The 27,273-nt window shown below is 38.5% G+C and overlaps 1 protein-coding gene across 1 annotated transcript in view; it reads right to left on the bottom strand.

The window, feature by feature from the left end:
* The window catches only part of Lrp4 (LDL receptor related protein 4), a 63,405-nt gene that overhangs the window by 9,121 nt on the left and 27,011 nt on the right, over positions 1 to 27,273 (bottom strand). The window contains exons 9-29 of the mRNA XM_072299110.1: positions 26,438 to 26,588; positions 25,778 to 26,012; positions 24,702 to 24,840; positions 23,435 to 23,621; positions 20,116 to 20,269; positions 19,527 to 19,736; positions 17,845 to 18,026; positions 16,022 to 16,185; positions 15,225 to 15,365; positions 14,098 to 14,351; positions 12,557 to 12,715; positions 11,875 to 12,090; positions 11,377 to 11,500; positions 10,847 to 11,009; positions 7,146 to 7,308; positions 5,742 to 5,875; positions 4,841 to 5,034; positions 3,386 to 3,689; positions 2,048 to 2,367; positions 1,282 to 1,500; positions 298 to 544 (exon numbers count right to left, since the gene is read on the bottom strand). Of these exons, the coding sequence (XP_072155211.1) occupies positions 298 to 544; positions 1,282 to 1,500; positions 2,048 to 2,367; positions 3,386 to 3,689; positions 4,841 to 5,034; positions 5,742 to 5,875; positions 7,146 to 7,308; positions 10,847 to 11,009; positions 11,377 to 11,500; positions 11,875 to 12,090; positions 12,557 to 12,715; positions 14,098 to 14,351; positions 15,225 to 15,365; positions 16,022 to 16,185; positions 17,845 to 18,026; positions 19,527 to 19,736; positions 20,116 to 20,269; positions 23,435 to 23,621; positions 24,702 to 24,840; positions 25,778 to 26,012; positions 26,438 to 26,588 (4,060 nt within the window). The remainder of the gene's footprint in view (positions 1 to 297; positions 545 to 1,281; positions 1,501 to 2,047; positions 2,368 to 3,385; positions 3,690 to 4,840; positions 5,035 to 5,741; positions 5,876 to 7,145; positions 7,309 to 10,846; positions 11,010 to 11,376; positions 11,501 to 11,874; positions 12,091 to 12,556; positions 12,716 to 14,097; positions 14,352 to 15,224; positions 15,366 to 16,021; positions 16,186 to 17,844; positions 18,027 to 19,526; positions 19,737 to 20,115; positions 20,270 to 23,434; positions 23,622 to 24,701; positions 24,841 to 25,777; positions 26,013 to 26,437; positions 26,589 to 27,273) is intronic.

The following is a 27,273-nucleotide window of genomic DNA, read 5'->3' as shown; positions in this document are numbered from 1 at the left end:
AGATACTACAAACGAACTGTACCTTAAAATTTTCATATCCCAGAAGCAAAAGTTCCCATGACGAATATTGCTATCGCTAGCGATTGCAAAAACCAACTTGTTTTATCTATTTTTAATTGCCCGCAAAAATCTGCTAAATTTTGTACGAAAACTGCATAGTTATCTACTTGTAAAAAAAGGAATCGGTTGAGTCAGTTTTTCAACCTTGAAATAAACTTTACATTCCTTCGTACGGGGTGCAACGATTAGTTAATGACTTTGTTTATCAGTCTCCGTAATTCATTGAAAACAGCTCACCTGGGTCAAACTGAAGGGTCGCATAACTGGTTCTTGAATGAGCACAACCCTGTTGTTGCCATGGAGATCAGAAGTTTCAACTCTGTCATTCACACTGTCGATCCAATAAAGTCGTTTCGCAGCATAGTCAATTGTCAGACTTTTTGGGAACATGAGCCCACCGGAAACAATGTTTTTTCGTTTTGAGCCATCCAGCAGAGATTGCTCAATTTTTGGGTCATCCCCTGTGTCCGTCCAGTACAAATACCTGAACATAGTCCAGAAATTGAAATTTATTGATATAAATAAATATACGGGAGCCTTCAATCTGAATTAATCGTTTGTTGATTCTCACCCTTTCTCCTCTCATAACATATTTTTGGCGCAAACTGGACCTCTTTTATCCCCGCTTCTGACGTGTGGATTGAATTTTCAGAAGAAAACATCATTTCAATTTCGATTAATTTTTCGGCAAAATATGACTTGAAGAAACTCCTTCACCGTATCCGTTTCGCCCCTTTTCTTTTATACCTCAGAACTTCAAGTAGCGCGGAACTTTAACTTTTTTCCCGCTTGTCTTTCTGGCATCATAACTCTCTTCGTCAGACTCCTCGCTCCATAAGTACTATGCTAAGTACTGACATAATTGGCGTAATCTCATTTGCGGATAGGCATCAACCAAGTATAGCTGAGGAATAAAAATTTACTAGCTCTTAGTCCTCTTTTAGTTCTTAGGAATATTTTCCTGTAATTTTTTCTCCATGATTTTTTACACGTGTGCGCTAAAAAGTGCACGCGCGTTCACCCGACTGTTCCTTTTGATTCTAATATCATATTATTTATATGTATATGTATATTATATTTTATTTATTTTTCTTCTTCTTTCTTCGACAAATTTTGGATCCTGTTTTTTCCAAAATTTCGAAAATAGTACTATGTAAGATATCGTCAATGAACTTAAAAATACGTGGGGATCGTGTTTGAAAATAAAACAAAAAGAATTACCCTTTTTGTGGAAACACAGCGATGGACCATGGATCCTCCAGATCAGAGTTTACGATAGTTTTGCGGAAACGGCCATCCAGTCGTGCCACATGAATAGATTTAGAGCCTCCATCAGTCCAGTAGATATTATTAGCCAACCAATCTACTGCAATTCCGTTCACACTGAGGATGTTCGTGACAACATCTGTGTGATTATCCTCTCTCTCTAAACCCATTTTCCTACGAAGAGACGAAATATCAGATTAAATCCGCTCGAATTTTCTTAACCGTTTTTAAAATAAGGATTGCGTTAATGCTTAAAAATTAGGTTTATTTTCTGTCACATTCTAAATACGGGTTCAGAGATCACGGGTGACCTAGAAGGACCATTCAAGTATTACATGATGCACTTTATTCGATTTTTTGACCCCCTCTCCTCATTGTAACGTGGCCGTAACGTAGTCCTACATCTTCCCTTTTGGATTAACGCTGGCTTGACCCTCCTCCCCCCAATTTTTCAAAAACTTCTCAAAAATTTTCTTTGTAACGCACCGTAACGCTGGCGCAAAATCTCTTCACCTCTAAGTGGATTACGTAATACTTGCATGGCTCCTCAGTAAAATCTTAAGCAAATTTTGAAACTTATTGTATTCAAACAGGTACGTACAATTTGTTTGAACCGTACACAACTTTACAATCCGCACGTTACTCATAATTTTCCAACGTTACGTACTCATAATTTCTTGAGGTTGAAATGAATTATTTCACAGTTGAATTCGACGAGTACCTGATAGTCTTAGCAGCTACGTCTGCGTAGTAGATAGCGCTATTGTTCCAGTGAAAATCCAAGGCAACTGCATTATGAATGCTTGGGTTGACAGGAAGGACGATTGGCCACAGCTCGGGCGTATCAGTGGACACTCTGAAAATCGCTTGCTTGGCAGAGATCATGATGAACGAAAAGAGTTGAGAGCTGCAAGTCTTCCCATCATCTTTCATCTTTAGCCCCGTTGGGCACTTGCACATATAGGCCGAAGCTGTTCGCAAACAAAGGTGCGAGCAACCTCCGTTGTTCAGCCCACAGCTGTTGTCGTCCACTTTGTCCATCTGAAAACGAGAACAGACAAGGGAATGTAGTGCAACATCATAAATTTTGACTTTTCACCTACTAGGAAGATTGACTTCGGGTAACGTCATGAGCCAAACAAGTTTCCCAAACTTCGGTTTGTTTACAAAACGAAACTCGCAACACGATGTTAATCATCGACCTAGTAGGTAGGCCAACAGGTGAAGTTTGAAGTCCCGAAAGTAAAAGCTTCCACCATTACCAAGATACTAGTGGAGGGTCATCTTGTCTCTAGTTTAACTAGAACAAATGTGAAACGTGTCGCTTTGTTTTTTTTTGGAGAGGGGGGGGGGGGGTCCCGGGGTCCACAAGGTTTGACCGTTAGGTGAAAAGCAACATTGTCCATGACGAAAAATGATTTTCTACAGTAAACTTGACGCCTCTTCTTCGTAATGAAAAGAAGGATCCACCTGTCTCTGCGGTTCCTTTTTTTTCGAAGTGTTTAAATTTAAAACAAGGAAATGAAAGCCATTCTAAGAAAAATGTTAGAAAAATAACTAATAAAGTAAAATATTAATAACGGACTAATTGTAAATGCCAAAAAGTGGATTTGAGTTATTCAATTGTTAGATTATTCCTGAAAACTTAGCACTTACGCTTTTTTGTCGACGTTACAACTCGTCGTTTCCCGGACAAAGGAACGTAACTCCATCGCAAGGTTGCCAGATTGACTCAAATAATTCAATTTTTTGCAAGGATATGCCTGTGCAATTTTTGTTAAAAATTTTAATAATTTTCGCATGAGATCGGAAAAAAGGAGTAAAATTATCATTTAGAAATGCCCAAACCTCTCATGGTAAAAATACAATGTTTTAGGGAAATTTGACAACATTGAAATGCAGTTACGTTCTTTCGTGAGGGGACGACCCGATGTTACACGCACTACGTGAGTTGATGTCACTTTTCGTGCTTGATACGTTTACCTCAATTTTTGGTTTTTTGACGTACAAGTAGCCCGTTATTGATGGATGAAGTGTATCCTGATATGTGGATGATAACCTCTATGTATCTCATTTCCATGGGTGTTTTGAGATTGTTGCTGATGATCTCGAGGCCCTTGCCGGTGCTCTTGTGAACTCTCTGAAGCGTTTCGGACTTCCAGTCTGTGAGATATAGGTACGGATCGGCCACGGCCATGCCGTACGGATGCTCTATGTTCCGCAAGAATGTCTTCCGGTTCTTCCCGTCCAGGTCGCTGAATTCGATAACGCTGTTCCACGCATCGTTCCAAAAGAGCAGGTCCTTCTCAAAGTCGATCGTCAATCCGTTCGGCCACTTCAGCTCCGACGTATGAAGTACTCGACTGCGAAATTAAATTACTCCAATCAGCGGGCTCATTCTTGAAATTCATAGACAAAGCTATAGGCAAATAAGACAAAATGGATGGATCCAATTGGTGGAAGCGGGTGATTGGAATGGACATAGGAGGAAGGTAATAGACTACCTAACCATGGTCTAGCGAGACCAGGTCAGTCCTTGCGCAGATCCCCCACCCCTCGCCCACCGGAGTTTTGCCGTGACGCATGACGTCGCGTCGGCAGGAGCCCACTCTGATCCCCGACATGAGGGGCGCGTGAGATTCCCTGAGAGATTCGTCTAAGATTATAGAGATTCTAAATAGGCAAGCGCGTCTTAGAAACGACACCTCATGCGTCTTCAAACTTCCCGCTCGACTGGCCTCCTGCTCACGTCATCCGCAGTGTGGAGCTCTTATTTTCGTTTTCGGAAGGACTGACCTGGTCTCGTTAGGCCATCCTACCTAACAGCAACCAACGAGAGACCCTTTAGTTAGTCAACCATTTCCTTCCTTAGTCTACAACAACCAAAAATGTCAACCAATAGGATCGTTCCTTCCTCCATACTCCTTATGTCTTCTTTGTCTATTGCTGTGTCCATAAATTCAACAATCAGTCCTCAGATCCTTTGTTACAAAAAATAGCAAACTATTTTTAAAAGGATGTTGTGAAATTAGCCCTCATGCAGAAAATGGATGGTTTCTATGATGCGTTTCTAGGTGTCAATACATTATCACCTAGTCATTATACTCGCACACGGGCATGCGCAAGTGAAAAATAGATATCTTTATTTTACTTTTTTTATCTTTTTTGTTAAGCCAAATGTGTAATAGGCAAAAGATTAATATTTAATAATATGAGTTGGCAAATACTGCCTTTGGAATGCTTTGATCCTAAAGAACGTCGAGCAAACGCTACTCTCACTGGATCGGCTGAAGTGTTGAGAAAATATAAAAGCAGGTTTCACTTATTCCTATACACGAATCAAACGGGAAGTCATCATCCTCGCTATATTAAAATACCATTTATATGATTTCAAAATTCGAATCTGGATTAGAGTAAGAAAAAAGAACCACCATTGGAAACTGAACTTTACTGAGAATCTGGTGGGGAAACAATCAGATTTAAAGTGAAAACTCCTGTTTGCCTGGAAACTTACCGATTACTGCCACCCATTTCAGAGCGCTCAATTTTAGCATTTTTGCCCCAGTTAGCCCAGAAAATGAGTCCGCGCTTGTAATGGAGGGCAAGAGCGCGTGGGTTCTCCAGGTCTTCCCAAATCAACAAACTTCTGTTGCTTCCATCCAGATCACAAACTTGAATCACTTGAAGGAAAGAATCGGCCCAATATATCTACGCAAAACGTAATACAAAATTCTCAAATTATATCATAGTAATGATATGTGGCCGCTAAGCGGCCGCCAACCACTGAGAAAAAAACTGAACGTAAAAAATCGTAGAACAACCATGTTCAAGTTATTTAAGAGATGAATGGATTCAAAAGCCGTAATATACACCCTATGTGCGTTCCACGCAAACTGGCCGACTGCACGGCAATAAGCGCAATGCGAGAAGTATTCATGCAGTCCTGTAGGCGCTAATAAGCGTCCAACGCCAACCTCACTGTCTGGCGCAATCCCCGAAGTATTCTTGCAGTTTTGGAGGCGCTAAGATGAGTTTAACACTGGCTGCACTGTGTTTGGTACGATTATTTGAACTCGCGTTAGATAATCGCGGCATCGAAGAATGGGGCTTAAAAGGCCCATGTTGTGTTTCGACGCTGCATGGTCATTCCAACTTTACCTCGCTCCTCCCAAAAAATATTTTTTTCTGGCTGGCTCATTTCTACTGATTTTTTTAAGATAACCGTGAAATTAGAGAACAAAAAGACCTTTGGAAGCTAAAGTCATGTAATACATACAATTGGGTTTACGTTTATTTTCGATGGCCAAGACATGCATTAATTTGGGTCCATTCGCGGGTAAAGAAGTTGAATTTATTGATTCCAGTTAAAATTAAATATTTTAATAAAGTACAGAATGACGTGGGAAGATCAATACCTTTTTACCGGCTGAATCAATAACAATGCTTTGAGGGTTTCCAATTCCATCGTGAATCACAGGTGCAATGCTTGAAGAGTCGTCACTTGCTTTCATAATCAGAGCTTCGTTGATGTCACCCCAATAGAGCTCACCTAACACAATATAATTGATTAATTCTGGGAATCGATGAGGAAGTTGAGTATTGAGGAGTATGTTTTGAAGAGAAATCAGTGGCGAGGCCTTAATGATCGATTCGATAGGTTGAGATTTGAAGCTATGGTAAAAAATCGATTATTAAGTTGTTCGTTGCGAGCACCCTATTTATCGATCCTTTTCCATGGGTTTAAATGGCAGATCACTGGATATATCGCAAAGCTCGCCGCACCATTAAGAGGGATGACTGTGATTATCACTAAGAACGCAGCTGACTCCGTGTTTTGCCACTAAGCGATGAATTTGCCACCAAAACCTGTGAAAAAGAATTGATCATCAGGGTGTTCGCGAAAACACCTTGATAATTGATTCTTCACTATAGCTTTCAATGGGAGAATATCGATAGTCAATGACTTATACCTCGCAACCGGTGAATAACACACTGACGCGTAACGCGAGTTGACCTCATGATTTAATCTCAAGGTGCACAAGCCGAGTCAAATTGGACCGAGGCTTGCTAAAAACACGTGCCTTATGGGTTCTATTACCAGCTTTAGATACGGGTCTACAAATACCCCACGAGAAAAAATAATGAGACATCAAATTGAGAAAAAGAAGAAAAAAACGAGTGTCAACACAGCCGAAGATGGGAGAGACATAATCGGGCCTGGTTTCTTAAAATTTTCTCCCGACTTTGAGCGACACCTCACTTGCATTATGGGAGTTCATGCCTCGCGCCATTGCTCCTTCAATTCTTCGGATGCAACACGGACATCCATCAAGCACAAATAGTTGTATCTCTGCGCCGTCTGCACAAATCTGCTTTCAGATTAAATTGAAACTAAAATTATACTAGACAAAATGTACACTCGACTTGCTGCATGACGACTGTGAAATATGCCGCTTTCCCTTATTTACTAATATTTCTAAAAGAGTGTCTAAAATTATATCTCTAAAGCGTTTGGATCAAAATTTTATGGTAAAAATTTATTCACCGAAGACAAGGAAGGAGTTTTTGCGGTTACTCGGAAAATATAAAAATCGTGTGTGCTTTTTCATCTTAACTCCATAGCCCGTATGAGACGATCAAAGTGGAGGCTTCAAAGAGGTTTATCGATGCCTTTCTTGGCCCTCTCATTGGCCAGCGGTTTAAGCCGAGGCAATCGATGAGTCTCTTTCAAGTTGACTCTTGCAAGTCTTGCCAATGGTTGTACCCGCCCTCTTGTAGCCTCTGGAAAACAACAAGACAGCATTAATTTTTGAGCTTACCGGATGTAGCATCCACATCAACACTGACAGCACTCTGTAACGGTGGAAGAGGCAGCACCGAATCCACCGTATAAGGAACGTCAAATGAAACTTTCCGGATATGGGAGCGGTGAGCCATCACCAAGTATTTGTTGGATTTCACTATGCAGTTAATTTTATCACTCTGGAAAAAATATGGAAAGCAATTGAAAAAATTATCCTGTTCAAAGACAAATTTCAATGTAAGAACAGGAAATCTCTCTGTCGTTTTTACTGGTACTCTAATTAAACCATATGTGCCTTAATGGGCTTCTGAAGCACAAAAAATAACTTTCTCAAGGGAGCTTCTTTTAGATACTGAAAATAGTAATTAAATTAAAATATATTAATTTCGTCATATTTTACTTAAAATCATATGATTTTGATTGATCTTTTTAAATCTAAATTTATTTTTACGGAAAACACCCTACCATTTAACGGAAAGAAAAAGTTCCCGGCGATGTATTACACACCCATTACACTGAAAAATAGGATCAAACATACGAGCAAAAGTTCTATGTTCAATTTCGATTGAACTATTTGCACTCAAAAAAACCTCCGGCCGTGCGAGCCGAAAGTAATGGACCCGGAGCACGGACTGTACGGGCTATATACGACTACCGTCCGTTCCGCGTCCGGGGGCCGGAGCACTCCGGGCGCCGAACGCCCGGACCACTCCGGACGCCGAACGCCCGGACCACTCCGGACGCGCAGCCCGGAATTCGCGGCTGTGAGGGTCATTCACCGATGGCTTCCATAGCCGCGAATTCCGGGCTATCAAAACACGGAATGCTCTGGGCAGACGCTAATTTTTTTATCTAGGTACATACTTCTTTGTTAATATTTCATGACAATTTAATTTCAGGAATGTAATGGATGCATCACTGACTGAGAAAGATTCAGATCAGATTCAGATTTCATTTATTAATAAAGAAAATAAATGAAATCTGAATCTGATCTGAATCTTTCTCAGTCAGTGATGTATCCATCACATTCCTGAAATTAAATTGTTATGAACTATTAACAAAGAAGTATATACCTATTTTAAAAAAAAAGAAAGAAAGAAAAGGAGCATATGAACGTTAGCTTGTTGATCATGTTTGAGATATCAAGAGAGATTTGAACTTCTTGGCTGATAGTTCAGCAAGTTTGAGAAAAGAGATAAGTAATTCTCTTATTGAGTAAGCAAAGCAGCACATGAATGTTAGCTTATTCATCTTGTAAAAAAAATCGAGAGAGATTTTCAAAAACCTAACTTTAATGTTGCAAGCCTTCCTAGAAAAAAATAAAGCACTCTGATTTTTAGATACCAGAATGAACTTGGCTTGGAAGTATTCAGCTGATTCTTAACTTTGCAAAATATACCTTGGAATTTATTTTTAGGGCAAAGATGAGTAAAGTTCATAGATTTGAAACAGTTGCCTATTGCTTACTAAGTCTGTGAAATACTTGTCAATGTTTCATGGATAAAACAAACAAAAAATTGGAAAATTATTCCTCTCAGCCATCAATATTCAATTAACTGGGTACAACGTTATGGAAATAGTCCAACCACTGAGACATGAAGGAACAAATTTAGATGGATCAAAAATTCTTGCTACCTATTTTAGTTGTAGAATAGACTGCCGAAGGTGATAAATTTCTAAAACTCATTGCAGCGAAAATGCAAACTGAAAAATCATTTTTATCACTTGGCAGCCCGTTCTCAATAAATGTAATTACTTTCACTCAATGAGAATTCAGAATTTGTCAAAAACAAGAAATCCCTCGATAAAAAATACGAATGCAAAGTAGGAAATCACCTAAATGATTAACAAAGGAAAACCACTGGCGTAGGTCTAGGTACTTACTTACAGATTTTTACTTCTTACGACTAGAAGAGCTTCAGAATCTTGAAAATGAGGTTGAGACTATTTCAAGGTGTAAATTCAGTAGTAAAAGTTGACAAAACTTCAAGATATAACTCTCCGCAATAACTACCGGATACAATTTCCACAAAATATTAGCGAAGAAATATACCACCGAAAATTGTCACACTTGTTAAAATTATAGATCTTCCCTTCAGCAAACTGAAGCGCGATTCACACAGGATTTTACCACTATTACAGTAACACTGAGCTCCCTAGAATTGGGATATGGAATCAGAGAGATTATTCACGGTAACAACGTTCGAGCTTGCTCTCACTATTAGATAATTTGCGCAGGATAGGTTCTACATTTTACGGGTACAGTTTCCGCTATCAAACAGCTGTTTTTGTAACAGAGAGGGGAGATGTCAGAGACTGCAATACTACTCACAGTTGAAAACATTTATGAGTTAGAGATTAGATCGAAATGGAATAAAAACTGTATCCTCTTACACAGGCAGAACAAAGCAATTAGGTAAGTGACAGAATATAGTTCGGAATAAATGGACATTCTCGTGCCTACATTATCAGTATTTTAGTGTGGCGATAATTTACTCTGTGGGAAGATGCGTGGCAGGTAATTGATTCCTTTTCTTTGATTTAAGTTCTCTCCCTTAGTAGGGGGAAAATAAGTGAATTGCAAACGAACTTACAGGAGAGGGTATGAGCTCAGTGTACTGGTACCAAAACTGACAATTTTAACTTCATTCCCGTCGCATTTCTGGAAGTATTTGACAAGCGTTATCACACAGAACTTTAGAATCAATCGTGCACCACACAGAATCAAGAAAATAGATTGAAAACCTCCAAAATTAAACGAAAAACGAACACACGTAATGAGCGGTGACCAGCAATGACAAAGCTATTTAGAGACTAACCTCAATAAACAACGCTGAGTGGTGGCTTCGATCGCTCCCGAATATGTCGAAGGCTGGCGGCAACTTTAAATTCACGCACTGAATAAAATTGAAGTAAAACATTATAATTTTCTGCGAATTTGCACCGGGCCGTCTCAATTTTAATCCGATGGTGACGCCATTTTCCCGAACACTGAGTAACGGACTATCGGACTCCGGCCGGGCGGGTCGAAAATTCCGACCGTGGAAGCCGGAGCTTCCGGCTGGGCAGTAACCGATCGACCGACCTCGGAGCCCGTAGCACCCCTGGCGGACTCCGGCTGCTGTGCCCAGAAATTACGTTTTCACGACCCGATAACATCGGAGTCACCAACATCGAGAACAACCGGGTCCTGTCGCCGGAGTTTTTTTTTTGAGTGTGGTTTTACAAACTTTTTTAAAATTTTCGATTTGAAGGTCTAAACTTTTATAAAAAGCCAAATAATAAAAGTATGTTCGCTAACATGAAGTGAGCGTTTAGTTACAGAAACTGAAAATTCAGGGCTGAAAATTGAACGGTTCGACCGATATTGAACACCGTTGGATTAGTCGTTTTAATCGATATTTAGCACAGAGCAGTCGGCTAACCAAGTTCAAAATGTTTTTCCCATTATACAGGGTGTGAAGTTGGATTTTCATCCAACGATTCTCAATCCCGAACAAAGCAGAGTAAAACTTCAGGTTTTCTATGATGCCAGTTTTTTTCAACGCTTTTGGGCATTTTCCTCCCAAAATGTTCGCAAAACTTGATCCTCAACATATAATGGTGCCGATATTTTTCTTTTTCTTTTATAAAGTATTTTCTTTAACGTAGCCATTTTCGCATACGCTCATTGGAACATATGAGAAATCATGCTTAAAAATATGCTATGATACGTACAGAAAGTCTAAGTCCAATGGGACAGGCACAGGAGTGATTCTGCAAACTTCCGGCTAGAAGGCACGTGTGTGAACAGCCACCGTTGTTATCGGAGCATTTTGAGAACACCTCTCTCCTTTCACGATGGAAAACTTTAATGTCCATCAGATTTGACAAACCAGATCTAGAAAAATGAAAAAATTATCGAATTTAAAATGTCTCTGCAGATTACCTGCAGTTTTGAGAGGTACTGATTAATCGTCTGTGACATATTTCTTTCGGAATGCAGTTAAAATTCGATTTAAAGAATTTACCACATTCCGTTAAATTTTGCGCAAAATACGATAGTAGAACTGGTTTTGTTCACAACAAACAATTAGGCTCAAAACAGTTCTCAAAATTGAAAGCGAAATTGAGGAAATCGGCCATGCACGATACGAGGAGAGTCCACCTTTATTTTCAATCAAACTCTCCATGCGCAGATAGAGACTGTGGGAGTGAAGGGGGTATTGACGTACGTGTACGAAAAATGTATTTTAAGCACATCTTACCGTAATATTTTGTGATTTCGACCATTTGTCTTATCCACAGCATGGATCCCAGATGTATTCCGGTCAGTCCAGAATACTTTTTTTCCGTACACAACAAGCCTAGTTGGATACGGAAGCCCATCTCCTGGAAGACAAGCACATTTTTTAGAGAAAACTGGTGAAGGTGATGATCGTATGATCTAAGAACAATTTTTTTCTACACATCTTTTTCTAGATGAATTTTCAATTTTTTTCTATTTCACAATTTAGCAAGGCAAATTTTCAACTAAGTTCAGGGTATCCGGCTGGTGTCCATCCTTTGGCTGTAAGTGTGTGGGTTATTTTCAGTTTCATCTCAAGAGGTATAGGTGCTGGAAAAGTTAACTTTGAGCTTATTAAGATGGAGCATTTCAACCTCCAATTTCATGCGCAGACGCAATTGCTACGCGTTGCAGTAGGCTGTAAAAAAAGTAATTTGATAATACACATTTGATATGATTAAATTACCAAGAGTCTTACCAGTGACCACCTTCCGCTCATCACCGGAGAAGGTTATTCTCTCCAAGGTGTGGGTGCCCGAATCAACCCAATAGAGGGTATTCTCTTCGAAGTCAATTGCCAATCCGTTGGGGGAGATGAGATTTTCTGTCACCAGGATTTTCCTATTAGAGCCGTCCATGTATGCCGACTCAATTTTTGCTTTCTTCCCAATATCGGTGTAAAACATCATGCCCTCTGGAACAAAATTGTTTTCATAAAAAAAAATGATTCTCAACTTTCGACATTTACGTATTCTTACTAAAATTACTTTCATAATCTGATGCTGCTGCAAATTATATATTTTTTACGATTAATATTCAAATTTCTTTTTTTTTATCGTACCATTCATAGAAAATATTTAATTAGAGTTAGCTAGCAGATAAAATATGACAATCAGCACTCAGGCTAAATACATCGGAGACCAGGGAATTACCTTAAATTTTTAGATGCACCAACAGGTAAACCTCAAAAATAAGGTAAAATCTCGTAACGATTAAAGAGCTTTGAAATTTTGGTAGTTACTTTTGAATACAATATACATATAAGCTCGTAACGTTTATACTTTCACCGTACATATTAAAGCTAACTATGCAATCAGGAGACTTTCGAAAAGAAAGATTCATTTCGTTCCGCATTAAACATTTCAAAAAATATTACTTACGCATTGGAGCAATAACGATATCTTTTGGCTGATCCAAATGTTCCCATATTAGAATAGACCTAGATCCATTAATGGCCGCTGCTTCAATTAAACGTCTATCCGAATTCACCCAATAAAGTTTTTTGGTGATCCAATCAAAATCCAGGCCGGTGACCAAATCTATTTAAAAACGGAAATAAAAGAAAGTAAAAGTGTCCGTTTTCCATTGGAAGTTTCCCGCATTTATTTTGCCTGAAACTTTAATAATTTTTGTGTAATGGACCACTAGACAAGGTACGAATTTAAGCATTCTAATACATGTTTCCGAACCAGAATTTCACGCGAAACACGATTTGCGCAACGAAAATTACTGAAATCAACTCCTAAGGAAGATATTAACGTTTTTATTTCACATTGGTTATGAGGAATTTGAAAGGCCCGCTCACAAGAAACTCAAAGCTCTACGTAAGTCAAATCGCGCACCACAACGGTTTCAGCGAGCCTCTCAATCGAGCAAACGTTCATTTCCCACCATGTGTTGTTCAAACTATAAGCAATTTGCTATAACTGAGCCAAAGCGTCAAGATTGAGGTTGCCAGATTTTTATATCGCAGAGACTGTCATGATGACGTTTAGCGCGCGATGTGAATCACGTATAGCATTGAGTTTTCATGAGCGGGTGGTTTGAATTCACGCATCAAGAATCATTTAATTTCTTCGTAAGGAGTTGATTTCGGTAGTTTTTGTTGTGCGCATCGTGTTCTACGTGAAATTTCGGTTAAGAAACCTGTATCAGAATGCTGAAATTCGTACCTTGTCTAGTGGTCCATTATAAATTTTGAACAGATTCATAAAACTTTACATTTGTTTTTCCTTACTTATCTTTCACGTTTTATCAAAAAATGAATTTCAGCTAAGTCTATCCCCTTATCGGTTGAAAACTAATATATATATGAAGATTTTCAGTTCTCTTTTGGTCGTAAAAAACTTATGAAAATACTACAAAACTTAACAATTATTAAAGTAATGTATTTTTACTTTTCTGGTAACAATCTTTCTGTTTTCTGAAGTCGCATTCCAAAGTCATTATCATCAACCTTTGGAAAAGGAATAATCAGTTGAAACTAAGACGAAGGCTGCAAACGCTTACAAAGTTCATATTGATGATTATTTGAAGCTTTTCAAGGTTTAAGCCAGGTTCTTCAAGAAAATATTGGACCAGAGCGCCAGTAAAGTGTCATTGAAGGAACAAGCCCAGGGATCTCTAACCGAAAAACCAAACGAATTTAACCTTTTTCACGTAAGTATCATGATACTAGCTCGTCAGTAAACAAGTTTTAGGTTGCAGAAAGAAATTGACAAGACTTTCTGAAGTTGCGCTTCTCTTCATTTTCATTATCTCTTAAGAGAAAAACTTTAGTCAAAGCTACATAACATTCCTACAAAACTGAGTAAAAATTAGCAATTGTCATTAATTACCATTAAAACACTTGAGCCGATTGAGAAAAAAGAAACCGTGCCCAAATCACGTTGAAAATAAGTTTACATTACACAAGACTTACCCACATTATAATGGAAAACACTTCTCTGATTTGAACCGTTGAGCGAGGCCGTGTTGATTGATCCCGTTTCAACATCGGACCAAAATATCGCGTCAGCAGCACTGTCCCACGCTAGTGCCTCAGCCGATCTTATCCCGTCCAGGGGCATGACCGTGTCCTCTGTCAGGTAGGTTTCATTTCTCATTAACATCAACCGCAGATCTTTCTTCCGCACGACCAGCAAAATGTTTTTCGATGGCGGTTCACACTGTCGCCTGAGGAAAAGAGTTCAACGTTGAAATAATTTAGCAGAAACGTCTCGGGAAACTACTAATGAGGAAAGACGTATTATGAGAGAAACTAGGGGGAGCTGGGGGATGCCGGTCTCCCAGGCCTCCTTTTTGAAGCTTAAGAGGTCCCTCCCACCCCACCTTTTTGGAGCTGGTGGAACCTTTTAAACCCCCCTTGGTGAGGTGTGTCTTCTGCTCCCCGCCCGCACAAATAGTTTCTATTTTAACCCATGAAAAAGTATGCCAGGAAGGAAAGCACTTCGGGAATCAGCAGAATGGATAACTTGTTGATCCCTCTGCTCGAGACAGTCACTGGAGACCCTTGTTCGCGGAGGTCAATTTTTTAGAAGCGCAAAGAGTTGAGTCAAAAATTTGATTTCGTAGATATTGTTGGCACGTTTCTACCCATTCATGGTGAGAAGTGCCATTTTAATTCAAAATCTGGAAGCTTAAAACATGGCGGATTAAAAGTTTACATTTATTTTTCTCCACTCAACGTTCTTTGAACTGTAAATTTCAAAGCTTAAACTCAGATTTGGTTGGACATTTTTGGACTTTTTTGCTCTAACGTATTTGCAAAACATTCCTCTTGGTATAATTTACAATCGCTCAATTTTTAGTTTTTAGCTCCCAACTATGTTGACATTGAAGACAAATCATGCAAATAGCTAAAAAAAATCCATCTTTTATGACAATTATTCATTGCACAGTTTGAGATATAAATATCTGGAGAGGAGCAGTGACAGTAATTTTATATTTCAAGTGAAAGTATAATTGGTCGTATTTTTTTGTGGTTTTTAAACTATTTTGAGCTAAAAAGAGGGTTTTGCAAGTATTAGTGTTCTGTAAAAAACTTACTTGTCTCTACCAAGATCAGATCCAAGCGGACAGACACAAGAATATGAATTACTGCTTGCCTTGGGTAAACACAGGTATGAACACCCACCATTGTTATCACCACAGTGATTCTGATACGCAGGTTGACTTTCAGGATGGTAACTGAAAAGGAGAAGCAGATTTCATGTATCAGTTTAAGTTTTTTTTTCCTTGAGAAAAATGCATTAGCTTAATGATATTTTCGTCAAAAAGGTATCATTGCTATGAGTGGCTCAGAATTAATTTCTATAGAGATTTTTTTTCTACAGAAATGTAGGATGCAGGATAATCATTCGAAAGCCTATCATTTGCATGAGATGGAACATTTTTTAGATAAGGAGCGCAGTATATCATTTCAGAATATGGAAAGCTGACATTGCCATATTTTTAGTCCGACAGAGTGCATTACTCATCCAAACAAGTCGTAAAAATTGACTAAAATGAGTTACAAAAATAAATGACCTTAACACTGGTCACCCTTAATCTTAAATCTACGTCACAAAAGAATAAGAAGATGATGGAAGAAGATGAAATAACTCATCTGACTGCTGAAAAATTGAACGATGCCGTAATTGAATTTTTGGGTATGATTAAAATCTCATAATGAGATCTCAATTTTCATCACTTTTGGCTTTAGAGTTCGACTTATTAGGCGAAATAACTTGATTCATGAATATAACAACCCAATCATCTACTCATTTTACAGTTTCCATGAATATACTTTAATTACATTTTTAATAACAGCTCATGTAATTAAAATTTAACAATTAAATATTTACCTTTTTATCCCCATCGGAAAATGTAGACCAGAGTGAACGATTCTGAAGCCATTTCCTGTCAATTTGTTGGCAGTAGAGATACTTTTGGTGTGCCAGTCAGTCCAGTATAAAGCATCATCAAAAACAGTTAGTGAAAATGGATGCGGAAGACCTTTAGTGACAACCTGACCAAGAGAAAAAAGAAAAAAAAATGGACACATTTTAGAATATGGTGCAAATAAGGACGGTTCCGACGGTCTTACGTACTGCCGTGTTAAGGCATCTTTATCACATTATCCGAGAGTTGCCACATTTCCACTTAAAAAATGAATTTTTGAGGAAAGGTTCGAATATTTTTCCTTGAAATTTTCGGACACATAAGATAAAATTAGAAACAAAATTCTCCATGAAACTGGACGGAAAAGATTTGTAAAATTTCCCGAAAGTCGTGATTAATTAAAAAAATGTTGGCAACGTCTGAAGGTGGCCGCAACCAGGAAAAGGGCTATGTTTACCAACCCGCCTATTTCGTTTTCGTCATAGCTACACTCCTGTTTGATCCGAACAAAGCGGGTTGGTAAGTATGGCTAACGGTGTCACGGGCGGGCGGGTTGCCTTCTCCGACTACGCGGGTTGGTAAATCTTGCCAAGTATTAAAGTTTCACTCCTTACTCGTATTGTTATGTAAGAATAAACGCCTGGTAGGCTTTATTGAATGCCTGGTTTACAGAATGAATCGAGATTGTTCCAGCTCCAATCTGGCGGCACACAAAAACTGGGGCTTGTAACAGAAGGTGTTGGAAAAGAGCCCTTTTCCCCCAAATAAAACGATTATGCACAATTAAACTCACCGAAAACCGTGAAAAATGAAAAAGATTAATCTCTCGGAGGCTAATCCAGTGTATTTTGGCGACATTATTTTTTCACCTTTGTCGGGGTTCGAACCTACAACCTACCTAATACTAGCCGAGAACCCTAAGCATTAAGCTAAAACCGAGCGATGATCATCGCGACGAAAAATCGGCATATAACTTTGATTTTGTCGAAAAACTAGAATTTCTGCAATCAACTTAGATTTTTCCGCCAAGATGTACAATATATTATGAGATCCATACCGATTTACTTGCAATTTTTTGCTAAGGCCTAAATTTCATATAATTTTGTTATTTATTAGGTAGATTTTTTAAATTTATTTTTATTTTACCTAATTAATTAATTTTTTTACTTAATACTGTACTGTTTGCTATTTTTAATTCATCTAGCTCATTTACGCAGGTACTTTATTTTCTTTGTTATTTAATTTAATCTTTAAGAACTCAATGGATAGAGCCTGATCGAATTCTGAACTAACACTTGACTTTCACTAGTTTTCACTGGAAACACCTAATTTTTCCATCTGAAGAAACATTTTCAGAAAAGAACAAGTATAACTTCTTAGTTTGTAATTAGTAATTGGAGCATGGAAACAACAAATACACATACTTATGGAGCGAAGGCTCATACCGTGCTTTTACTTAGCACGGCAGCGCACATGTGATACATTTAAAAATTACAGAGACGCCAACTCAACCTATTCAAATATTTTATCGTAATTAGCAGAAAGTTCAAATTAAACTATTATGCATATCGATGACTAAAGTAAAATAAGTACTCAGCTCCATTCAAAATGTTTAAAAGTATCCAATTGTCTTTAATTTGAATAAAATAGCAAACCAGAACCTCTCCCTAAAATCGTCCCTGCATATAATAAAAATTCCCGCCATGAATATTTCCATATTCGTTCCTGCTGCATGTAAGAAAATAATATAATAATGAGGAAAAAAACATAAAGAGCAAAAAACTACCTGCTGTCTGTTGGTTCCGTCCAAATTACTGCTTTCGATGAGGTGCGTTTTAGCATCAACCCAGTAGAGGCGGCTAGCAGGATAATCGATGGCCAATCCGTTTGGCCATTGAAGAGAGCTGTTCACAACGACCCTCCGATTCTCGCCGTTCATTTCGATACGCTCGATTCTTGGGTGAGGCCCTGGAAAAATCCAAAGCTAGCTATATTAATGGCCCTAATTATGCCCAGTATCAAAACAGAGCTAGAATCTTAAAGTAATCATAGTGAGAAGCAAGATATCACGTAGAATCATTTTTTGAGTACTTAATATTCAGAGCCGTAAAAGGACATCGTAGGCATTCTACGCAATAACAATGGTTCATTTTTCACAATTATGTCTATAACAACCAAGATTGTGACTTTACTGGTCGTTCTGGACGCGCTTTGCGCGTTCGTCACGGCTAGCCAAGGGGCTGTGCCCCCTGGACCCCCCGTCACTCGCTGCGCGGGTGACATTCAGCTCGCTTCGCGAGCCATTTTTCTGGTTAGTTGGACATTTGATCACTATGATGTTTACATTTTGGACAATCTCAAGACAAAAATGATTTTGACACAGAACCTTGTTACTGGAGCGTGCCATCACTTGCACCTTAATAAATATGTGGAGATGAGGCAGTGATGGGGATCGACCATTTCTTCAAAACCGCACTTGACTGGTGCGTCACTCCCATCGGGTGGAGGAAAGTGACAACCGCGAATCCCCTTCCGCGATTTGACTTGCTGAAGTAGCAAACTTTTGCTACTTCAGCAAGTCAAATCGCGGAAGGAGATCTCCTTCCTGCTCGCGGAAGGAGGTTTACTTCCTAAGAAGATCATCGATGGCGTAGGGGTCTAAAAACTGCTCAACGATAATAGTTCGAGTTCCGAATCGCTATGAGCCCACTTGTGTTTTTTTTTAGTTTTATTGCATATAAATCTCTGTGATGTTTTTGTTTTATTCTCTCTGATTGGATGAGTAATTATATCCTCATTTCATCTCCCTTCCCTTTCATTTCTTCCTTTTTTGTAGAATCTGTGTCCTTTTACAATTATTATTTTAAAATAGCTTTCCCCTAGTATACATTTGATGCTTCAAACGGAACCAATCTACTTTAATGACATTTCCGGATAAATCATGGGGTTTCCGCCAGGCAGGCACCCTCTCGTCCCTCTCGGACTCTACTGTTGCCAGATAAGTTGTTTTTTCAACACTCTACCCAGTTCAAACTCATGTAAAATATTCAAATTTATCCCGAAATCTGGCAGCCTCTAAAGTGAAATAGAAAAAGGTGGAATTGACGGAGAGTCTGAATCCTTCGAAGTTTATATTAATGATAGCCTCACTATTGAAACTCATCATACTTACGGAAAAAGGTGAAAAATGTGAGCTTATCAAAGCGCTCGACAGAAGCGTGGACGGCAGTAAAGAAACAATACGGAGTCATAAAAGTATGATCAGATGTATCACGTAATATTGAAGGCGTCAGATGTACCCGTAAAATACTGGCCTCGTCAGAGTGTATAAATACAAAAAAACCAACTTAATATCGCATTTTTCGGGCCAAAATGTTCAGTTCAGCGGGCAAAGCTTTTTAACTGCTGAACGAAATCCTTTAACACCATATATGAATCGACGCGTTTTGAACTCCCAAAGGAACTTACCTAAATCCGACCAAAAAACAATCGCTTTGTCTGGGTGAACGACGATTGCTCTCGGTTTATCCAAGTCCTTTGAAACTACGGAGTAACGCTTTTTCCCGTCCAAATCAGTAACCTCAATACGCCGGGTTGAGTAGTCCGACCAAAAGAGGAGATTATGCACCCAGTCAATCGCTAAACCGGCTGGGTTTTGCAAACCCCATCGCACGACATCTGAAAAAAAAATCGGATTCAAGTTACCAGAGGCTATTGGCCGTATCTTAAAAGCCGTCAGTTAAGTAAAGCAGTCAGTCACATGCGTATACACTGGACAGTTGGGCCAATTTTGAGTATGTATACACTTTTACTTGTCGGTAATACAGAGCTTTTAAATTTCGATATTTTAAACGTAAATATTGATTAAACTATAAATCCATTTCAAATGTCTGTAATACATGTTTCTCGTCCATAAGACATGTAAAAAATGTAAATATTTTTTATTGAAGATTTTTAAATTTTAAAGCTAATATTCATTTGAGTACGAAGAAGGTCATTCAACCGCCAGTCACCATTTAGTAGAAAGTAATAAAATATAGGGAAGGTAACAACCTACCTGTGATTTTTGTCCCATTTAAAAATGCTCTACTGATGACATCGAAAGACAGATCAGACCAATAAACGTAATTCTTTGAGAAGTGATAGTCTAAGGCAATAGCATTATTTAATCCTTTTAGAACAGCTGTGTACCGCATATTGTCTATCGTAACCTGAGAAATAAGAGGATAAAATGAGGCTTATGAATACCGCCAAGAATCATTGCAAAGCAAACCGGCTGGGGCGATTGAACAATGAACATCTTTCAACAGAATCGGTTTAATGTCATCTCAAGGTCCTTACAATTCTCTTTCAAATTGTATTTCTGTGAGCCCAAAAGTAATCGATAAAATTGCCTGGACTCCTCTCAGACTTTAATCTGTAATATGAACTGAATACCAACGAAATTTCAAGGCAAAATGAAATTGCGTTTTCTGTAAAAATTAAAAGAAAAAAAAGGAGATCAAATGCATGTTAGGAAAGTATGCACCGTGTAATACAGCAACGCCGATACCTGGGTGAATTCAAATAAGGGTCAAATTCCAGGTTCTATTTCCTCCCAAAATTTTTTTCTGAATTTTTGGGCAAACCAAACTTTATTTTGACTATCATTAGGTGTAGACTTAGGAAATATAGCTCGTCGAGCTTAATAGTTGGGCTTAAACCCGAATTTCCACCGTCAAGTGTATCACTTCCCAAAATTTGCCGTAATTTTGCCTGATTTCCTAAATTTTCATCTCAGAGGTGACATATAATACTTTTAATTAAAAATTGAACACAATTGTCATAAAAGCATCGTCGAGCACTAAATTAAAGCATAATTGAAAACATGTAACCCTTTCATATCTTGCAGAACCAAAAAAATTAAGAAAAAATTCATCCGTCATGAAAGATATCTGGAGCTTATTCTGCTCGTCGTTTAGACAGTTCCGTCTGTTTATCAAAATGCGCACTGTTTTCGTTTCACACAAGAAGAAGCTTTTATTTCTTGGAATATTGCAATACAAAATAGATCAAAAACACCGAATTTTAAAACTTCGAGTGGGCGTGTACCCGCTGAAGTGGTGATAAAGCCAGGAAAAGTTTGAGGACTTACATTAATATAACAATTACACCGGTCAACTTTTTTTTTTTTTTTTTTTTTTTATTATTTTTGATTTTCCGAAGATTTGCCAATGGTTTCAGAGTAGATTTTTGGCGCTGATTCTGAAGAACACCTCCATTTACCTGTATCGATGCGATTTATCCTGGGAAAGTTCGGAATTTTTCCGGAGAAATCGGAATTTTCCTTAAAAATCTAGCTTTTCCAGAAGAGTCAATTTTCCGGGAGAATCTGTGCACGATGGAAAAAACACAGGAATTTTTCGATTTCGTAGCCTAAGATACATAAGAAACCCTATTGCACCCCTATTAAAATTTCCTTTCTTTTCCTTATACCATGGTTTTCCGGTCCAGTTTCATTAAAATCAATTAATTAGTCACCGAGATAGTGTTTTAAGCCACGGCCACCATCTTAGATTTTCGAATCTCGGAAATTTGACTAAAATTCGAGTTCCCCACTCAAAAATACCCGCGGCGCATGGGTACCAAGTTTCGCGTAAATCGATTGATTAGGCTCTGAGATAGCATTTTAGGCCATGTCCGCCATCTTGGATTTTCGAATTTTAAAAATTTGACTAAAAATTTAAGTTCCCCATTGAAAAGTACCCCCGGGTACCAAGTTTCACTTTAATCGACTGATTAGGTGCTGAGATAGCATTTTAGGCCACGTCCGCCATCTTGGATTTTCGAATTTTGAAAATTCGACTAAAAATTCGAGTTTCCCATTCAAAAATACCCCCGGGTACCAAGTTTTGCGTAAATCGATGATTAGGCGCTGAGATAGCATTTTAGGCCATGTCCGCCATCTTGGATTTTCGAATTTTGAAAATTCGACTAAAAATTCGAGTTCCCCATTGAAAAATACCTCCGTGTACCAAGTTTCACTTAAATCGGTCGAAAAGAGCGCCTACAGGGCTTAAACAAACAAGTCTCAGTTGATTAGGCGCTGCGATAGCATTTTAGGTCATGTCCGCCATCTTGGATTTTCGAATTTTCAAAATTCGACTAAAAATTCGAGTTCCCCATTGAAAAATACCCCGGTTACCAAGTTTCACTTAAATCGGTAGAAAAGAGCGCCTACAGGGCTTAAACAAGCAAGTCTCAGTTGTAACAGTTTTCCACTCTGTCCCACTAAACTGGGACATGGGACAGGATGGAAACATATGGGACAGGATGGAACGGGACAAGATGGAACGGGACAGGATGGAATAAGCTGTTTTTTAAGCTTATCTCTAACAGTAAAGACAATTTTGGTGTTTTTTTTCACGGAATATTTAGTAGCACGTCCTAGAGGATCGGAATAAGAGAAAATTTTCCCTAACGCACACTTCGAAAGTATTTTACGAGCTGATATTAGTGTGTGTGTGTATGCTTGACGCCCTGTTAGTTATCGTGTATAGCATTCTGTTTGGCATCATTAATGGCGTTAATCTTGCACAAAAATTTGCGAATTTCAGAATTTTTGCCATCTACGACGTGTGAACTATTCAATCAAAACAAAAAAAGTCGTTTTTGGAAAAACCTCAACGTTACGGCAATCATTTAGAGCTTATTACATCGTTGCCATGTCTCTCCTGACTGTTGCTGACTGTTGCTCGGGACAATGATTCTAGCGCGTGAAAAAGTTATTGATGGAGCAAAAAATAAATTGACATATTTTTTTTCTCAAATTCAAAAGCATTACCTATCATCTCCGATAAAGTTTTCTTAAATAATCACTCTAGTTATGCTGCAACATCGATTTAAAGTCAAGAACCAGGCACGGGGGACACGCAAATTTGGGACAAATGTAGGCAATTTGCACATTCAAAGTTCTCCTAAATTTTTATTTCAGTCCAAATAAAGTGGGAAATAGCATGTAATAGTCAACAATAGTGTGGAAAATGAGAAAAAAATTTGATCTGCCCATGTTTCTCAGATTATGACGATTAAAACAGCTCGGGACACCAAATTAGACGCTTATTTGAACTCACCCACCTGTCAAAGCTGGCCACCGCAAACACAGAGGATTTTTCGGCGCAGCATACCACTTATCAAACGTGAATGTCGTGGAATTGCATACTCGACAAATTGAAGGAGAAGCTCAGGTCCATCGTCTTGTCAAATTATCCTGCATGTGGAAGCTCTGACAGCTCGATTTTGAGTCATTCGGTTCCTCAGTATTTTATTTCTAAAAAGGAGGCTGGATGAGCTTATACAGTTGAGATTGTAATGATGCGTGATCTGCTGTATCGTACCTGTCTTACATCGACCCTGTTGGCGAAAATGAGGGCAGGTGAAACTCCCATGGATTTGCAGGTGCGGCCGTCTGGTCGCAGGACGTATCCATTTTTGCAACTACACGTGAAAGATCCAGGTATATTTACACAGAGCTGGCTGCAAACAGGCTCGTGATCTGGCGAGCATTCGTCGATATCCACACAGCTGTGAAAGCGTAACAAAGATTATTTAAAGAACATAAGGATTCCAATCGATTTCTCTCATCTTTTCCCCCTCTAGAATTGCAAAAGTTAAGAAAAGTTAAGGTAAGAAAAGTAAAGATTAACGTTCACTGACCATAAATCAACCAAACGCAAACTGTGATGACAGAAGTTGCTTTGAACTACAAAGAATATCGATAAGTTTGAATCGATTTTTAACATTTTTTTGTCTATATCTTGTGTTTTCCCGATAGTAATGTTGAAGACAAGAGAAACTTTAAATTAATGTCAATAAATTTTACTTGACATTTATTATTTGGGCTATCTTTTTATTTTATATGACGAATTTTTATATTTTTAGCTTCGCAGCTCATATGCACATGGAAATGTTTTTGTTTTCCTTTTGGCACCATACATATACTTCATAGCTTCCCTCTTTTAATAAGTTCAAGTTGTCACTCGTCGATTAGACTTCCTTTTCCTCCCATAAATCGTCGGTTAAATTAGGATTATTCATGATCATGCCGCGCTTATTCAACGCCTCGTGTTGAACTTATTAAAGTGGACGTGTTATTTACGTGTGGAGTTAATCGTGTTGGACTTTCCTTCTTGTTTCATAATTAGCCTAAAAATTGACAACAGTCCCTGTGCATGATTCTGAATAATCATTATCGACCGAAATGGAAAAATGGGCAAAACTCAAAGAAATGAAAGCAGAGTCCGTTTTGGAAGAAAACCTCGCGCACGATACAAAAACCGATAACTGCATTGAATGCGCGGTTTTCTTCCAAAACAGATACTGCTTTCATTTCTCTGAATTTTGTCATTTTCTTTTGTTTCGAATAATTCTTTAGGCTCATACGCAAAGGTAATCGTCCGTTTTTCCTGCTGAAAATGTAAAATTTGTCAAGATATTTACTTAATCGATGCGATATATTGCACGCCAGCTCGACCACGTTGGAACTCGTGACAAATCACCTTAAGGATATGAGACATTAATCCACTATGAATTGAATGCAAATTAATTAAAGTATATTAGCTCTTAAACTAACTCAATCCAGGTTAACGAGGGTGTGATAATTACCTAAAACCGTCGTTGCTCAAAATGAAGCCATGGAGACAGCCGCACCCGTCAGAGCCGTCTGGCTCATCGGTGCAGAAGTGATGACATTTTGTAGTATTCCCGGGGCACGTTGAACGACGGACTGGGCAACTCCTTTCATCTGAAAATTAAAATTTTTGCTAGATTCGCTGTGGGAAAAGTTAACTCATTTCCATCGGTCGTGAAAAACGTATCGTGATATGGATTGCATTCAGGCAAAATGGCTTAGTCTTTCCGAAAAATAGGACTCCATTTCGTCACCTTCCGGCCAAAGGATCACAAACACCATACGACGTTTAAAAATGTCCACCGCCATTTTATGTTTTTTCACAGAGAATTGGTTGATTCAATCACACACAACATTGTTGAACATTTCACTGAATTTTATCGACGGCACAAAAAAAATTCGGTAACATTTTTGGACGGCTTCGTTGAACAATTTCTCCGTAAAAAATAAAATGGCGGCGGAAATTTTGAAACGTCTCATGATACTTGTGATACTTTGGCCGGTGAGTGACGATTTCTTGATTGAAACCCAGTGTAGTTTTTCATGAAAATGGTGATTCCTTACACATTTTGATCATTTTATTTCAATGCTATTCAATTCACCCACATAAATCCACGGGAAAATCACCGTGAGGTACCCTCTCTTCTGTAAAAATCAAGGCAAATATTTCACAGGAACATCAGAAAGATAATCATAAATGCCAGACAATTTTGCCTTTTCTCAACTTTTCTGGTTAGGCTTAATGTATAACAAGACTATGGAGGGATCTGAGATTTAAATACGCTTAATGAGGGAGTTATTACTAAATATTGTATATTTTTCGAATAGACGCAATGAATAAAAGAATCACAGAATAATTTTTGTCCATGAAATAAAAATTAACCGATAGCTCTTACTCCTCAGATCTGAACTTGATAGCCTCCTGCTCAAGAATTTATAATAGTCAAGTATTTTACTCTCAAAAAACGTTAGAAGAATTTAATGAATTCCATTCTTCTGAGATTAAATGGAATTGCGGAGTTTTTGGGAAATTAATGATTATGTTCGTTACCCTCTCCACGAGGGCAGTCTTTTTTCCCGTTGCATACGCGATTTTTTGGAATGCACGTTCTGTGAGCACGAAGGGCGTGAGTTGGCAAAAGCTTGAGTCTCGTCCCGGGGACTGTGGGTGTCGTCGAGTTGACCGGGTTGCAGGCGAACTGAGTTTCATCCGAACACGTCATTTTACAGTTCTCCTCGTCCTCCCCCAAGCTGCAGTCTTTGACACCGTCACAAACCCACGATGACTGGAAAAAGAAATTAAGTGGATTTTGTGAGATCAGGAAAGCCAAATCAATATAGAGACCCCCTATCTACAATTTAAGATCCAAGTAAGATCGTATATGGCTGAGGGATGAATTGAATTTTAGGATCAGAGTTGAAAGGCTGCTTTGTAATGAGCTCGATGATCCAAACGTTCCGTGGAGGAGGATATTTTCCATACGAAATAAATGGAGAAGAACGTATTCAAATGACCTCATAAAACTTATTACATAATATTTAGAACTTCAATGAGAGAGGCAAAAAAATATAAGGAAGAAAAGTCTAATTTTTCCCTATAATCATTCGGAAAAATGAGTGATTCAACTTTTTGCCCTCAACAGACATGAAACGGATCGTCCCTGAAATAAAGGAAAATGAAATTGAAAGAGGAGACAATAAGGGAACATACCTTGATGCAATGACCACCGGGGCAAGTGTACTCATCTGATGCGCATGGTTTCTGGATTTCTTTCAAGCATGCACCTTCGTCTTCTCCTAATTCACAATCCTGTTCACCATCACAGACAAACTTTTGAAGTATGCACTTCCCACTGTGACATCTGCAAAATTCCCCATGAGCATGTGCTTGAGATAAATGCATGTAATAGTAATTAATTGAAAAAGATCATTTGTTATTCTTAGAGCTACTTTCTGTGAACAAGATTACATTATCTAGAAAAGCGAAAATATCAGCGAAACTCAGAATTCGGAAACCGAGTACTTGGATATATTTGTTCAAAATCTTTGAATCGCATTTCGTTTAAAGATAGAAATCGCTGAAAAGTAAATAAAGGTCAGGTTTTATGAAATTTTAAGAAGTGTTTTTAACGAAATTTCAATGTGATTCATGCACAAGATTTTCAGTGCCTGTTTCAAAGAGTTTCACACGTTATAATTAAACACCTTGTTTTATATTTTCGAAACTTCAGCCTCAATATTGACCTTCTGTAGGATTTTTTCTCTCAAAAAGTATAAACCGGGTGAAATCAAAATACGAGATGTTGGAGATTCTTAGTCAACGTGCGTAAAAATTCAGCTTAAAGCTGAAAACTCATTAGAGAGGGAAACAGCTCACACACAAGCACAATTTTCCCTCAAAGAGATATGCTGTTTGGAGCAACACAAGTTACGTCCATTCAGGAGGGCAAGTACAGACACGTTTCGGCCTTGTTGGGTCAATCCCCAGTGCAATGCAGCTCCTGAATTTTCTGCTACCAAGCTCGAGAGGTTCTGAAAACCAGCCCG

Source organism: Bemisia tabaci, chromosome 4 (genome assembly GCF_918797505.1).
Source record: "Bemisia tabaci chromosome 4, PGI_BMITA_v3".
Classification (NCBI taxonomy): domain Eukaryota; kingdom Metazoa; phylum Arthropoda; class Insecta; order Hemiptera; family Aleyrodidae; genus Bemisia; species Bemisia tabaci.
This window is presented reverse-complemented; position numbering and strand designations above follow the sequence as displayed.